At 43.6% G+C, this 17,218-nt stretch overlaps 1 protein-coding gene across 2 annotated transcripts in view; it reads left to right on the top strand.

Annotated features, from left to right (window-relative positions):
- The window catches only part of ROCK2 (Rho associated coiled-coil containing protein kinase 2), a 173,856-nt gene that overhangs the window by 107,701 nt on the left and 48,937 nt on the right, over positions 1-17,218 (top strand). For both annotated transcript variants that reach the window (XM_018558395.1, XM_018558394.1), the window contains 3 exons: positions 2,218-2,356; positions 8,670-8,761; positions 14,450-14,609. In XM_018558395.1, the coding sequence (XP_018413897.1) occupies positions 2,218-2,356; positions 8,670-8,761; positions 14,450-14,609 (391 nt within the window). The remainder of the gene's footprint in view (positions 1-2,217; positions 2,357-8,669; positions 8,762-14,449; positions 14,610-17,218) is intronic.

The raw sequence follows: 17,218 nt of genomic DNA, 5'->3' as shown, positions 1-17,218 counted from the left end.
TGGTGGTCACCAGGAGTGAGGGCAGTATTGGTATAAGTGGACAGGTCAGTGGTGGTCACCAGGAGTGAGGGCAGTATTGGTATAAGTGGACAGGTCAGTGGTGGTCACCAGGAGTGAGGGCAGTATTGGTATAAGTGGACAGGTCAGTGGTGGTCACCAGGAGTGAGGGCAGTATTGGTATACATGCTCAGCCAATATACCAGCCCCACTTTGCATCTCTAAATACTTGTCATGAGAGACTTGCCAGAGCTATCCCTGCCAACCTTATTTACAGTTTGTTAGCTCCCTGGCTGTTATGTTGATCCTTCCTCCAGTTTTGTTCATGAGTCAGTTACCATGAACGAGCATTCAGCTCTTGGATTCCAACTTTACTGGCTGCATACCTGGTGAAAACAGAGGATCAGCACAACAGCCAGGTAACTCAGTTTCTGAAAGAAGCCAGTAAGGGCAGCATTGTTTCCCTACTGACAGGTCCACTGTAATACAATGGGCGTATAAAGTGTATTTCCACAGTCGTAGTATGGAGGCCATTCACAGGGATAAAACATGATGGCCACTATAAATTAAACCCATCTGTCATGATTGTGGAGGTTATGGTGAGGTTAGATTTATGCTCCCGGGCTTTATTGTAAATCCATGTGTTGCTCTATAGTTTCCCTTCCTACCAGTATAATTCCTCATGTATTAGATTTCATCTCACCTAATATTGAGATTTCCTCTCTGCACTCATATCTGTTATTTGATCTTTGGCTCCATGTGCCCCTTTCTCTTATGAATGCCGTTCTGTTATGAATGCTGCGTCTTCTCATCAGATGAGTACTCGACTTCGTAATACTGAGAAATATCACAGCAGTCTGCAAAATGTCCTAATGATGGGAGGGGGTTCTATAAGGGGTGGTGAAGCGGCTCTGAAGCAATGGGCACATTGGGGAGGCATGACATGGGGATCAAAATGGCAGTTATCCATTGGCCAGATTATATATACCCATACACAGTATTTCCCCGAAAGTGAGACCTACCCCGAAAGTAAGACCTAGCACTATTTTTCAAGATTCCTGTAATATAAGACCTACCCTGAAAATAAGACCTAGTTTGGTGGTAGCATGTGAGGGAGAACTTGAAGAGCAGGAGAGATGGTATCAGCCTGCAGGGACATACTGTATTAAGGGGATGACAAAGGACTCCCTCTGACCAGCGCAGTGACAGGGAGCCCTCAGGTACCATACTTCACCAACTGCTGTCCCCCTGAAGGCACTGCTTAATGTAATGGTACTGTACTGTAATGTGTACCGGTAAATGGTACCGTACTTCACAGCGCAGTCTGATGTCCCTGATGGCAAAGGAAGCTGGCGCTGTAGAAAGCAAGGCTGCGGCGGCGGAGGGAGCAGAGCCGCATTAGCTGATACTTCCTCTATAGCACCGTTACTGTGACAGGCTTAGTGATACCAGATGCACTCCTCTTGCTCTTAGTAGAAGGATCCCCTGGTGTTCTCTGAGTTGGTGGAGTGTCCTGTGCAGTGTTGATCCTGGTTAGTAGAAGCTGTCGCTGGTAGGAGAGAGGATGAAGCTCCTGGTTTGTTGGGGCATAGAACCCAATAATGGAACGCCCTACCTTCGTTCTGGAGCTCCTTAAATAGTCTGTGGACGCGGAAGTGGCGCTATGCAGCGTGCTGACACTTCCGCGTTCCTCCCTGGAACGCATAGGAGCGCCACCACCGGAAGTGAAGCGTACAGTATGACGCGGCCGATGCGTTCCAGGCTGGGAAGCAAGCGGTTCCCGGACTCGTTACAGCTGTTGTAATCTGACAGCGATGGGTGTACCCCTGTCAGAATACTCAATCAAATACTGCAGCTGATAGGCCACGAATTTTCAGAGCAGCTCCTTCAAGCTGACTTTTGTTGAATGATAAGGGAGGAGTGGGTTCCAGAGGGGGCCGCGCACTGCTTAAACTCAGCCAATGTATGGTCAGCCTAAATGGCAGTAAACCCGCACTAGACTCATACTTGCCACCTGCAGGGTCCAAATAAGTAAATATGACATTGTTGTATGCAGTATTTTATATTTACCTGACGAGTATGTACTCTATCGTGTTATCTGAATACCATGTTTTTCACTATAGTGGACCTTTAATTCGTCTTGTGTTGTCTGTTTTAGTTCTTTTTCTTCTGAGCTTTTTGTGCAGTACATCTCATTGAATTCTCTGCTTCCATCTTCAGGGGACACTCCATTCTATGCAGACTCTCTAGTTGGAACATATAGTAAGATCATGGATCACAAGAACACATTAAATTTCCCAGAAGATGTGGAAATTTCCAAGCATGCCAAGAACCTCATCTGTGCCTTCCTAACAGAAAGGTATTGTCGTTTGCAAATCCTTGAACTTCTGACTGCAGAAAAAACATAAATTGAGATAACATGTTACGTTGGGGCGTATTTAGAAAGCAGTAAATAAACAATTTGCTATCGGGATCACCAGCGGATTCTTTACCATTTTTAAAAGCATCAGCCCACTGACTTGTAGAGTCGTGGCTTCCACATATATGGATATTCTATTCTTCAATAGATTCATCAACAAATCCCGGTGCAGCAAATGTTATAGCTGATGGTCCCAGTCTGTTTCTAACATTTACCAGTGGCAAATGTATGATTATGCTAATGATATGACTAATACCATCAGCACTCACCTCTGCTCACTCACACAGCACATATCAGGGAGGATTTTAGCTCCGTCCACCTACTGTAGATTCACTAATGTGAACCTGTATGAGGAATTATTATTATACAGGATTTATATAGCGCCAACCGTTTGCGCAGCAATTTACTATATAAGGAAGACCTTACAATCACAATACAATTCAAGACAAGATGGTAAGGAGGGCCCTGCCCCTGAGGGCTTACAATCTAAAAGGGAGGGGGGAAGTGATACATGAGGAGGTACATGAGGATGTGATACATGAGGAATGACATAAATTCTAGGTTGGTGTATGTAACTAGATACACTTTAACCAGTGCAACAAGAGGCATATTTATAAAATGTAAGTGTATCTAAAGCCAGATTGTTTATGAATTATCTCAAAAGCAAATTTATGCCTTTGCCTCAAGCCCATAACCCATTGATGCAGGCCCTAACAGCCCCGAAATGCGGTAAAAAGCTGAGAAAAATCAAACTGCATTTTCTCATTGACACAAGCCAAAAACACTTGAACACAGCCCCTGAAGCTAGCTGTCCCCTTTGGAAGATTACAGTGACATCTGTAAAATTTTGGATTTCTCCTCGCTCTCGATTTTGGTAATAGTGGTCAACCAGGAGAAACAGAGAGGGTGAATCTCCCATAGTGGTCGCAGATGGTAATAAAAACTAAACATGAGTTCTAATCCCTCCCTACTCTTTTTTTCCATTTAACTTCAAGCGGGACTTTACCCATATCTTCAAAATTACAACAAACACACCTTTAGAAGTGTTTAGTAATGACAATCTACAAACACATACTTCTAGATAATTGCCGGCTTTGTATTCTTTGCATACCTTCTTTTTCAATTCCAAAATATTTCATTGGTTTTACATAGCGTTACTGATATAACATTAGTCATATTTTAAAGATCACAAGCAGAGTACATTCTCATAACAGAACCAGGATATTGAATATACAGTTCGTTACTTGGTATACAAAGCGTCTCCTCACAGGGAAGCAAGGCAATCGTCTTTGTCAAGTATATAAGCTATCTCGAGGAGATGTTACTCCAAAGTCGATCCCCGGACCACGCGGAAACCCGTCCGGGTTACCTTCCCGTGCCCAAGGGTCGATATCATCGCTAAACTTTAATAACACAATAGTTTTTAGGAGGGGGAGGGAATGGACATTTGGGTCACAAAAGGAGGGGGGGGGGGGAGCAGGATGCACCAGGGTCTCCCATCGTCTTAAAAGTATGTGAGACTTTCCGAGGGGAGCTCAGGGTGTGCATGAGCAATCCAGGGATTCCAAACCCCCCCAAGTCTTCTCACAGTGGCCATTTTTACTAAGGGCAGATTACTAGCTCTCCTATTACTTCCTGGAACTCTGGCACATGTGACTAGGCTATGTGACCATGTACATCATCTCAGGGGAGGAAAATGCCTTTCCCTTAGATCTCATGAGATTACAGATGAGATTTCCCAGCAATTATGTGATTTCTAGCCAAAAAGGGTAAAGGTCCTCTTCAAAGGAAACTTGTCCTGTGAGAAACCTGGAGGCTCCCATTGCTGACCCCCTTATAAAAATGCTTATTAACCTGGCTGTAATGTTTATTCTCTGACTTCAACACATTCTGAGCCACTGACCTGGAACAAGCATTGAGCAAGTGAAGTCAAAACTTCTGACCTGCATCTTAAGACGGCCGTGAGGGACGCTGACTCCTCCCACAAATGCGGCTAATACCTTAGCCTAAGACATATATATATATATGTATTTTTATTGGATAGAGATACTTTAATAAAAGTCTAAGTACCTTTTTAATAGCTTTTTCAGATAACTATTGAAATTACAGGAGAATTTGAGAACTGAATATATACATATGATAAATGGCATTACTTCCCGCCCCCTCTCTCGTGGACTACTCCTGCCAAATGCTGCTGGAAATTCAGTATAAAATTGCTGATAACAAAAGCAGAATGGCTTTACATGAAAGAGGTTCAGATGTTTAAGTAAAACTATTTACTCAGGAAAACTGGAGTCAATTCCCAAAGGAGAAGCAGAAAATTGGACATTAGACTTATATCTGTCTCTGCCATCCAGACAATTCCACTAGCTGTCATGGTAAGGTAAAGTAGTCTTAAAGGGAAATGCTGCTGCCTGAACTTGGCGGATTGGGTTGCTTGATAGCAAGCACCACAAGATGTTTATAATTGCCTTCCCCTCCCCAGTTCATCAAAACCTGGTCCTTCAGGTTCCACTCAACCTGGCTTCCCCCTGTGCAATGCTTGGGCATCCAACACCCATCCCCAAACACTGTCACTTGGAGCAATATTCTTAAGCATGTTTGAAATGTATAAAGCAGCTTTCAGGGGCCGCAGCAGGGAAGAGTGGAAGAGGTCAGTATAGGCTTCGTGCGAAACCTGCAATTGAGGGAAACCTGTTGATTTGCATAGTCCAGGTTTGCTTTAAAAGTAACAGTTGGCCCTTTTTAAGGCCTTGTTCACACCGAAAGCGTGTGCGTTCCAGAGCGGTAGCTGCAGGAACGCACCGCGATCGCTGATAAACTTCCCCTTGCGTTTTTGGGCCGGAAGGGGGCGTCGCGGTTCATTGTATTCAATGCATTGTACACCCCCCCACTCCAAACGCAAAAAATAGGGCTTGCCACACGTTTTTCCACGCGTTCGATCGCACTGGGGGGGAAGTTTCTCAGCGATCGCGGTGTGTTCCAGCAGCTACCGCTCTGGAACGCACACGCTTTCGGTGTGAAGAAGCCCTAAAATTGAACATTTCACAGGTTTAAGGGCCTGTTCACACATACTGCAGGTGACCTGCAGTGTCCTGTTGGATTGGCGCAGGTCACCCTAAGGACACACAGAAAACAATTTTAGCGGTTTAGCCTACAGCCTAGTGTAAACAGGCCCTTCAAGTCTATGTAAACCTTATGGGCTCGTTTACACTATCTGCAGACACCTGCATTTTTCTACATTTGAGCAACGCAGGTTTCCGCACATGAAAAACAGTTGATTTCTGTGCCCCGTTCACATCACAATGTACGAGTAGAGAGGTGTGAATAAAATGCAGTATGTCTCCATCCATTTCTATGCACCACAGCCAATAAAAATTAATCTTGAGACATTTCAATAAAGTTTTTTTTTTTTTTGAATAAAAAAAACGAAAAGGTAAATAGTACCTCACATTGTAGAAGTGTTAGGCATCTCTCCCCCACCACAAGCACACACAGACACCAACCCACATGCTAAAATAGACCCCCTAACAATGAACTCCTGTTATTTGCTTTGTCTTGGTCTGTTAAATATACCACTGGAAGCATTTTGTTATATCTGATTAAGAACTGCAAAAAATACCCGTTGATCCCGCCAGAAATCCAGGGAGCTGATAACTTGCTGTGCACTCAGTGTTATCAGCCTTGCCTGATTTAGTTCTGTGGAGTACAAAACACCTTTACTCCTATGCTATGGAGATCAGGAGAGGCGAGTTTTTCTGTAGTCTATGCACACTTCCTGTTCTGTATCTCAGACACATACAGTACAGGAGTGTTGTCACCCTAGAACAGGAAGTGTTACTTTTCAGATCACCAGGTATAAAAAAAAAAAAAGCTACAGCCTGAGAAAAGAATACAAATGCATACACCGCATCTAAGGACTGGTAAGCTGCAATAGAATACATCTTTTCTTGGTTTTAGATACACTTTGGGGCTGATGTATAAAGACGCCTGTAATAGGGTGTGAATGGCAATCTGCAAGCTATATGCCGGGCGAATGCCATTCACAAGGCGTTACAGTCGATAGATGGTGCCAATGGGTGTAGGAAAATCCTATGATCCTCTGCTCCATCTAATGGTTGGAATGCCATGCGAACAGCATTCACTATACACTGTGCGAAGCCTTTATTTATCAGCCTTCATAAGTTGTAAAGACAACTGCACGTTACGTTCCCTGCGTGTTCCATATGTGTCCCCTGTCTCTTCCTGAGTGCCTTGGGAAGCTTCTCACCCCAGGCACCTTTGTATGCAGATGGTGGGTTCACCTGCATAGTCAAAACTCTGGCATGATCCCTTGTATTATGCTCTTCTCCTGTTCAGAAGGATACCGAAGAATACCGCTCTGCAATGTAACATTCGGTATGCTTCTGAACAGGAGAAGAGCATAATACAAGGGATCATGCCAGAGTTTTGACTATGAAGTTGAACCCACCATCTGCATACAGAGGTGCCTGGGGTGAGCAGCTTCCCAAGGCACTCAGGAAGAATTAGGGTTTAAAGAAGAACTCCAGGCTTTATTTGTATTAACCCTTTCAGTGGGGCTCCACCCGCACTGCAGGGGGATTAAGTGCTCGTTTGTGTCTAGGTGCTAAAATAACAAAGATATACTCACCCAAAGCTCCAAGCTGTCACAGCGCTCCCTCCAGCCGGTCTCCCCCTCCCTGCAGCATTGGAATCTTCTTCAGCATTCTCACGTCTATACACTGTCTATAAACATTAATGATTTACGGGACCTTAGACCGCTGCAGAGGAGGGGAGAGACGTTGGATGGGCCGGTCTAAGAAGAAGCCGCCTCAGAGCTTTGGGTGAGTAACTTTATTTTTTTTCCAGCTAGACACAAACGGGCAGTTAACCCTTGCAGTATGGGGGTAGGCCCCCTGCGAGGGTTAATAAAAAAACATTTCCTGCTGTTCTCCTTTAAACATGGTACCCTCAGAACTTTGTAATGGAGCACAATAAAAATGGCAGCGATCCTGGTAATAGGTGCACTTTAAGGCTAGGTTCACACCTAGGCGACACCTCACCGCGAGGCAATCGTGCACGATTCCGTGCGGACTGCCGCGCGGCCAGGTGTTAACTGATCGTGCTGTGGGTGCCATTATTTTCTAATGGCACCCCAGTCGCGCAGGGCGGATTGCACGGTTTCCTGCCGCAATTCCGCCTGTGCTTCTGAACACTGGAACAGCCATGCGTCGTGTATCGCAAAAAGAAGGTACTTGTACCTTTCTTCTGCGCTTGTCGTGTGGATGCCACCCCGTTGAAAGCAATGGGGCCACGCGGCAGTCGCTGCCTGCATTGTGCAGGACTGCACAACACCTGGGACGCACGTCCCGGGTGTAGTGCAGGTGTAAACCTAGCCTTAATAATAATTCCATCTTTTGCAAAAAAATAATAATAATAAACGCAGACTTCATCATAACAGAATCAATGTGCATTTATAATGTTTTTGCCTAGGAGCCAGTAAAGCATTGCAACCGCATTCAGTAGAACGCAGGTGTCCCATTTAGAGGTGGATTCTGATTGAATTTAATAGGCAAATATATCATTCTTGCTCTATGCGGCAAAGGCGCTCAGAATTTTGACTGAGAAGACATGAACTAGACAGTTCCCTACACACCTTGTTCCTCTGAGATCACTGAGAGTTCTGTTTTCAGCTTCTGCTGAGGGCTTGGTGTGGCCAAGCTAAATATTTATCTTCATCTGGGCTCTAGAACCCAACACCTCTGTACAGTAGTCAGTAAGCTGTTAATACAGCCAAGGTTTATTTACATTGGTCTGGCTCTACGTAGCATGGGTGTGGAGGCATCTGGGCCAGGAAGGGGTTAAAGAGCCCTGGCGCAGCTATCCTAAGCCTCCATATGTATCCTTTGTCATAGCGCTTGGCAGCCCGCTTTGAAAGGATCCTTTTTTTAATTTAAACCGCTGGCCCAGTGTTTTCTGAACTTCCCCTCGCACGTAGCATTAGGAATGGAAAACTCTTTCATTCCACACGTGGCATTTTAACAAGCTGAAACTGTTTTTTCATCCCCTCCGACGCGAGGCATTCGATGCATATTGCACAGTCCGGAGAGGAGCCGCATAAGGGGGCTGCTCGCCGCCCGTAAGGATGTCAATGCAGACAGGGCATGATCCAATCAGATCTTGTAGAAAGGCTGCTTGTCTCTTCCTGTGTAGACTGCGCTGATGTCACTTGTCATTCTTCTGCTATGTACAGAGAGGTGCGCCTCGGGAGGAATGGCATAGAGGAGATCAAACAGCACCCCTTCTTCAAGAACGACCAGTGGACCTGGGACAACATCCGAGAGAGTAAGAGCCGTTCCTTCATCGGAACCCTTTTTTATTGCCCGTACTACAATATCTTCTGTTTGTTTTAATACTTTGTGTTGTTGTGTTATTTCTTTTTTTTATTTAAGGATATGGTTGTATAACTTTTTGTAACCTGGCTCTATACCTTTTGGAGAGCAGGGTATTTACAATTGTGTGCCTTGGGTATACACAGTGACTGAAATGTAGTTGGGGTATGTGATTTTAATTAAAGAAACACACTGGTTACATTACTTCTACAGACGGCAATGTAGTCACCCCCTCTCCTTGTTACACCTATTGCCTGTGATGACACGTGCTTGATACTAGCAGTCACAGTTGTACTCTACTCTTTTTTCTACCGCTTTATTATACTGTTTTATGTTAAAATTGTAATTTTTGACATAGAGGTTTAAAAATATGTTGTTGATGGAAAAAAAAAAAGTATAAGTATTTGAGTGTGTGCGCATGTATGTAGATGGAAAGAATATATATATTTTTTTTATATATATATATATATTCCCCAAGGAAAGAAACACTTTATTTAAATAAATACGAGAACACCTGCAGAGACTGCAGGTACTTCCAAATCCTGATCAGTTAATGTGAATGTCCAGCCAAAACTTTTTTTTTTTTTGATAGTGTCAACAGACTAGAACACCTTTCAGGTTTTTACTGCTGTTCAGGTCTCCATTAGAAAGATTTTCCCTTACTTACTGTTGAGGAGCCAAAATGTTTGACCATATATGATAAAGAAGGCTTGTTGCACTCCTTACCGGAAAGCCCCGTATTCGGGGAAGGGTGCATGGAATGACTGCGGATGGCGCATCAAGTAGCACATGGTATAAGAGAAACGTCACCAGCACTCCAACTTCCTTTAAGGATAATAAATCGTGGATTTATTGAAAACTCATGTAAAAAACGCAAGCGCTTTCGGGGCCACGCAGGGTCCCTTCATCGGGCATAGCAGTGACGTTTCTCTTATACAAAATTGTTTGACCATACACGTGGTTTCCCAAGTGAGGGACAATTTCAGTACAAGCTACAAAAAATGTGGTTTGTTGTCACGGGGCCAGTAAAGCTGACCATACACTATGCAAATTTTGGTCGGTGGGTACCACTGTCATCACCATTTCGGCCGGCATCCCTCGATTGGATTATCAAAGGAAAATCCTTGAACGAAAAGAGCCGGCAGCCAATCAGCTGCCGGCTTTGTTCGTGTATTTGGACGGCGGCCTCTGTCAAAATACAGTAAAGAGAGCAGGAATAGCCTTGATCAAGCATTGATGGAGGAATCTGTTATATTTTCTTCATACAGCCCGCGGGTTGAATAAATAAAATATTAGTGTATGGGCAGCTTTAGTTAATGGAAAGTTGATAACTCTTCTCCTGCCATATACAATTTTCAGCATGGTCAAGGATGTATGCATCATAAGATACAACGCTTAATCTTTCTTTATAATTCATACATTATGCTGTTACCTGAGGTAATACAACTGTTAGCATGCAGGTAGTATTATGTCTGCAGGCACAGTGTCATAATAAATGATTGGGTGCTGCAGAAACAAGGCCACACATGAGAGGGAAGCAGTAACAAGCTGAAGAGACACAGCCACACATGAGAGGGGAAAGGGAGATTCTGCAGAGACACAGCCACACATGAGAGGGGAAAGGGAGATGCTGCAGAGACACAACCACACATGAGAGGGGAAAGGAAGATGCTGCAGAGAGACAGCCACACATGAGATGAGAAAGGAAGACGCTGCAGAGACACAGCCACACATGAGAGGGGAAAGGGAGATGCTGCAGAGAGACAGCCACACATGAGAGGGGAAAGGAAGATGCTGCAGAGAGACAGCCACACATGAGAGAGGGAAAGGAAGACACTGCAGAGAGATAGCCACACATGAGAGGGGAAAGGAAGATGCTGCACAGACACAGCCACACATGAGAGGGGAAGGAAGATGCTTCAGATACACAGCCACATATGAGAGAAGGAAGACACTGCAAAACAAGGCCACACATGATGAGAGGGGTGCAGTGAGAGTCAGCAGAGACAGCCACACATGAGAGAAGGAATATGCTGCAGAGACATCGCCACACATGAGAGAGGAGCAGAGACACAGCCACAAGAAAAGAGAGGAGGGTGTTGCAGAGAATCGGCCACAGAGAAGGGAGAGACTGTAGAGACAGCCATACATGAAAGAGGAGTAGCAAGAGGCTGCAGAGTCATAGCCACGCATTAGAGGGGAAAGGAAGAGGCTGCAGAAATATAGTCCCACACTAGAGAAGAGAAGGAAAGCCCTGCAGAAACACCGCCACACATGAGCGAGGAAAGGAAGGGATACAGAGATACTGTCAGGGTGTGAATGAGGTTAGTTCACACCGCTCTGTTCTGTTGCGTTACATTATGTTGCGCTGAAAACAATGGTAGAACACGCACTACTTTTTTTCAGCGCAACATAACACAAGATCCAGTGTGAACTAGCCCCATTCACATTAATTTTTCTGTGTTCTGTGCCCTTCTGATAGCATTCGTTGAAAACTAGATCGTAAGGTACAATTGTAAGTCAACGGACCCTCGGTGACTTGCGATTTCCTTCCGATTTGTGTGTGAATAGGCCCTAAATGCATCGTATCAGATACAATTATGGGGCAAATTTAAAAATCAATGAATGTGACATTCACCAAACGTGTTTTAAATGTGTTTTAATATACAGTGACTGACTCACCTCCGGTGAATGTGTGGTGAATGTCACATGTTCTGTTTTATAAACATGCCAAGTGGAAATTATAGAAATAAGAACCTTGTCTGTATGAGCTTAAATTTTCGGCTGGACTATTTATGCTGCACGTTGTTGATTTATCCCTCCTGTCCCAGCAAAGGAATGTATGATTTCCCCTTCTCTCTGTGAATAAGAGGGTTGTTAGGAGTGTGTGTGATATTTCAGCATTACACAAAGCCCCCAGTATTCTGTAGTTCACAGAATCCCGCTTGTGTTCGTGCACCACAACCTGCGCTACGTGCCTAGACTGCAGTGTAGGGAGGATGCTATGCGACATACTCGGAATTGGTCGGTGGCCTTTTTACCATTTGTTTTTATTTACAGATTCCTATAACCTGTTGCAGTCCGTTAGGTTTGCAGCTGACCTAGTTTTACAACATCTTATCGCTTGAAGCCCAACACAAAATTTCTAGTACAGAGAAGAACTAAATCAGATTATCTGTACTGCTCCATAGTAAGCACATAAATGTTCATTGAAACTCTAGTTTTGTTAAAATAAAATAAAACATATACACACCAGACCAACTATACATGTTTTCAGGAAACTTCACTGCCGATGTTATCCTGCTTGTGTTCTGTAGCTACGGAGGTAGGTGATGCTGAAACAGTGCTAACTGGGATGTTCTATCTTAATTATTATTATTATACAGGATTTATATAGCGCCAACAGTTTGTGCAGCGCTTTACAATATAAGGAAGACATTACAATCACAATACGAATCAAGACAAGATGGTAAGGAGGGCCCTGCCCATGAGGGCTTACAATCTAAAAGGGAGGGGCAAGTGATACATGAGGAGGTAGCTGCATTGGGATGAATTGTTTTAGAACGTGATGGTCGAGCGGTTAGGTTGAGGTGGGATAGGCTTCCCTGAAGAGATGAGTTTTTAGGGATTGCCTAAAGGCAGTGAAGGGTGAGATTGACAGGTTGGGGTAAAGAGTTCCAGAGGATGGGAGAGACTCTAAAGAAGTCCTGGAGGTGAGTATGGGAGGAGTTGGCAAGGGAGCTGGAAAGCACGAGGTCTTGGGAGGAGCGGAGGGGACGGTTAGGGTGATATTTTGAGACAAAGTTTGAGATATATCCTTTGGGCTATTGGAAGCCAATGTAGGGATGGGTAGAGGATGGAAGCCAGTGCAGGGATTGGCAGAGGGGGATTGCAGACACTGAGCGGTTGGTTAGGTGAATGAGTCTAGCAGCTGCATTCATGGTAGACTGAAGGGGGGATAGTCTGTGTAGAGGTCGGCCAATGAGGAGGGAATTGCAATAGTCAAGACGAGAGATAACAAGTGAGGGGATGAGTAATTTAGCGGTTTCATTGGTGATGTTACGATGGTGAAGGCGGCAGGATTTGGATAGTGATTTAATGTGGGGGAAGAAAGGTGAGGTCTGAGTCAAGGATGACACCTAGCACCTTGGCATGAGGGGGAGGGATGGATGGTTGTTATCAATCTCAATGGAAATGTGGGGGAAGGTGCCCGGGCGGGAGGAAATATCAAGAGCTCAGTTTTTGAAAGATTGAGTTTTAAGAAGTATTGCGACATCCAGAGGGATATGTTGGCTTTTTTGCCCTGCTGTCTGTGTCTCCTTTGGAAAGATATCCATCTGACTGGCTACCTGATGATACTCATATCTCTGGGTCCCTGCAGACATCTTCAATTTTCTTGAGCGTGCAGTTGGCCGGGCTTGGTATGTTGGACCTCCATGTTTTATCACTGGCCATTGTAAGACTGATGATATCAAAGAAAGTGGTAGGTTATAAAGCCTTGTAGTGAGCAGCTGTTTGGAAACCAAAAACAGAAATCTCTGAGGTAGCCAGGATCTTTATAGGAGCCTTGAAATAAGTCCTTTATTGGCACTACTTGGAACTGTTACAAGCAAGGCTCCAGCAGTAAGTGTGGCCATGAACAGATGTTTCTCTCAGAGTGATAGGTGGGGAGATATCCTCTGGGGAGATATCCTCTCATCCTCAGTCATGAAAGGATACACTTAGAGGTCAATTTATGACTCTGAAAACAAACACAAACTCCAAGCCTAGATAAAGTATACCCTGTGGGGTTGATATCTTTTCTTTTGATTTTTTTTTCCTGTCACCCAATAGCTTTTGTGTTTCATTAGGAGGTCCAATGACCAGTGATAAAACATGGAGGTCCAACACGTCAGGCCCAGCCAACTGCTCGCTCTAGAAAATTGAAGAGGTCGGCGATATGAGTATCATTAGGTAGCCCAGTCAGATGGATATCATCCAAAAAGGGACACTGACCGCAGTGAAAAAAAGCTGATCTTCTTTGTTCTACAAATTTTATGTTGGGCTTCAAGCGATGGAATGCTGTAAAACTAGGCCAGCTGCAAACCTAACGGACTGCAACAGGTTATAGGAATCTGTAAATCAAAACAAGTGGTCAAAAAGGCCACCGACCAATTCCGAGTCAGAATTTTACTGTCACCAAAAAAACCTTTGACCACCATGGACATCTGTGGGACCCTTGTGCAGTGTTCAGTAATAGACTGTGGTGTTGGCATGAGGAAGCAAAACCGGAATGATAACCACTAGGGTGACCATCACGGAGCTTGTCATCTCAACTAGTTAGCCTGGATGTTAAACCACTATATTGTGGTTGTGTTTTGTGCCTTAATTGTCATGGATTGAGGAAGTCCTCAAGCTTCAGCAGCAGTGAATGTTTGTAGGATATCCTCAAAGAATCTAAAGGATCTTTTTACTAAGTCTGGTTAATAAGATCAGTCAGTTATGCCTTAGGACAAACCATACATTGTTGGTGATAGGTAAGGACAGGTTTGGAATCCTGTGTCAAGTGTATACATGGGATTGCTAATGGATAATTGATCTGGAGTTGTGTATGAAAGTTTATTCTCTTGTGTTAACAGTTTGTTTCCTTTCCCTACCATAGCGGCTGCCCCTGTGGTCCCCGAGTTGAGTAGTGACATTGATACCAGTAATTTTGATGACATTGAAGATGACAAAGGAGATGTGGAGACCTTCCCAATCCCTAAAGCCTATGCTGGGAACCAGCTGCCTTTCATTGGCTTCACCTATTATCGTGAAAACCTGTATGTATCATATTAGTTTGGTTCTGTATTGTGTATTTTGAAAAGTGGACTTATGCGCAGATGTTAAAAATGTTTATGGACTAAAATGTTTACTTTTCCTGGGAAAAATGCTACTCCATACTCCCCCGTACGTTTGTGGTCATATTTCTTTTATAAACAGAAGGATCAACCAATCAAAACTCTGATCCACTATTTCTACACAGACCATGTGCTTAAATGCCCAGTTATATGATTAGCACAAGAGGGAGCCTCATAGCTGCCTTTTCTCCTGGTGCTTAACCCAATCGCTGTGTAATTATCCATTGTCAGCAAGACTATTAACTTGACTTAATGTTCGCATTTGTGTTTAAATACCTTTAAAGGAATTAGGGCTTATTATTTATTTTGAGAATAGCTACTTCCAGGAACATATCACACTATTTGAAGACATCATTGTTTATATGCGTTATTAATAATCTGAGGCATAAGTGTACTTTCCGCAGCTTGATTAATTTATAACTTGCCTTTTAGTTTGGTATTTCATTGTTGCCAATGTGTTTGTTACCTTGGTTGTATTTGTGCAGATTGCATCACTCTATGGTTATAAAAACATGGTATTTATTGTACAAACCATCACATCTAAAACACCCTAAAGAAGCAGTTCCCCAAAAGTAATACTTCTGCTTTAGTTGGAGTCTGGCAGGCTGAGGCACCCACTGCCTTCTTATATCATGCTGTCTCGAGCTGGGGTTGATGGGTGCCGTGATTCCCAGCTTTGTTCCCACCCACTTTCTAGTCTTACTCCTCTTTCTGCATCAAGTCAAGTGAAAAACATTGACTATCTCATTACAATGGCATCTGGAAGTGGGAGAGATATATTAGGCAGCAAGAAAACATTTTGTCCCTGAATTTGATGTGTTGGAAGCAGAAAAAATGGGCAAGCGTAAGGCTCCATTCCCACAGAGTGGTTTTCCGCGTGTATTCGAACATACGAATACGCTCGGAACCGCTCTATAAAAAAACAATGCACTTTAATGTGCATCGTGCAGATTGTTGTGGCGGCCGCGTGGCATGAAACCGTGTTTCCCGCAAAATAATACAAGCATGATTTTATGGCGGATTCCTTGCATTCCAGCTATAGTAATCGCTGCAAATGTGCGGAATCCGCGCTTATGTTCAAGTTTGCACGTTTCATTCCGCACGGCTTTCCATGTGAAAAACCGAGCAGAAAACACTACCGCCATGTGTGAATGGAGCCTAAGAATTTCAGCCGCTTTGACAAGGATCAAATTGTGATGCCTGGACAACTGGGTCAGGGCAGCTCCAAAACCGTTTTAGCTCTTGTGGGATGTTCCTGGTCTGCAGTGGTCAGGGAATATCAAAAGTGGTCCAAGGAAGGAAAACCGGTGACATGGTCATAGAGTGGCCAAGGCTCATTGATGAACATTGGGAGCAAAGTGTAGTCCGATCCAATCCAAGAGCTACTGTAGCTCAAATGTCTGCTTGAGTGTGGCCTTTGCTGCAACAGATGTGTAGACTGGGGAGCCGAAGGGCAGATATACTGTATTACCACTCTAGTCCTGAGACAGAAGAAACTACTAGGTGTTCTGATTCTCCAGCATCTAGCATAACCTGTAATATCTGTTTTAGATGGACTGACCCTTAATAACGCATATTAAAACACCTGCAAAACATATGCATTCTAAACAAATGGGTGTTACCGGGCCCTGAAGATGCATAGCTCAGGCCAGGGTTGGTCAAAGTACGCCATCTGGACATTTAGCAATTTCAGGTCCCTGCATGTCCTATACAAATGGTCACAAATTCCTCCACACTAAATGTGTGTGTGTGTAAACATTAGCAAGTTTGTCATTAATTACAGGTTTTTAATTGCAGTTCCACTTATTTTTGCAGTTTGCAAAAACATGGTAGTGAAACACTGCTAGATTTTCAACTTTGTAAATGGCATTTATTGTTTTTTTGTTTCTTATTACAGTACAGGTCGTTAAAATACCTGCTGTGCCCTGTGGGGAAATGTTAACATTTTATTGGTAGCCATGTTGTCTACTTTCAGCTGACCGTGCCATACATAGACAATACATTAGGTGTGTCTATTACACCGTCAGTCAGATTCAAACCTCCACACTTCTAGCTGTCATTTTTCAGTGCAGTTTTAAAGGTCAGTTCATCTGAAATATATCACTGGTTATTGTAGATTCTCACAGTTAGAAAGGAGTTAAGATATTCTTAAAGGTATAAGAAACCAGGAGCAAACAGTCTGACCCTTCAAGGAAAAGCCCTACTTATTTTTTTTTCATCTTATCAAAAACCTCTTCATTTATCTACTACCATTTATGATTCACTATGATAAAGCCTTCATTTCTTAGTGACACCAAACTTTTGTTTCCCATGGTCCCTGTGTGTGCTGTAAAGTAGTCGGCACTTCAAGATTCCTCCTGTGATGGACTACAATCTCAATATAAATTAGTTAAATCGTGAGATTGTAGTCCATCACAGGAGTGATTTTTGGTTCGTGGGCTACTTTACAAATGATTGTAATTACATACCGTAGTAGTATTACATAGTATTTAAGGTTGAATAAAGACATCAGTCCATCAAGTCCAACCTAT

This window comes from Nanorana parkeri, unplaced genomic scaffold (assembly GCF_000935625.1).
Source record: "Nanorana parkeri isolate BGI_ZX_2015 unplaced genomic scaffold, ASM93562v1 scaffold336, whole genome shotgun sequence".
Classification (NCBI taxonomy): Eukaryota; Metazoa; Chordata; class Amphibia; order Anura; family Dicroglossidae; genus Nanorana; species Nanorana parkeri.
The sequence above is the reverse complement of the archived record's forward strand: the minus strand, read 5'-3'. Positions and strand labels throughout refer to the sequence as shown.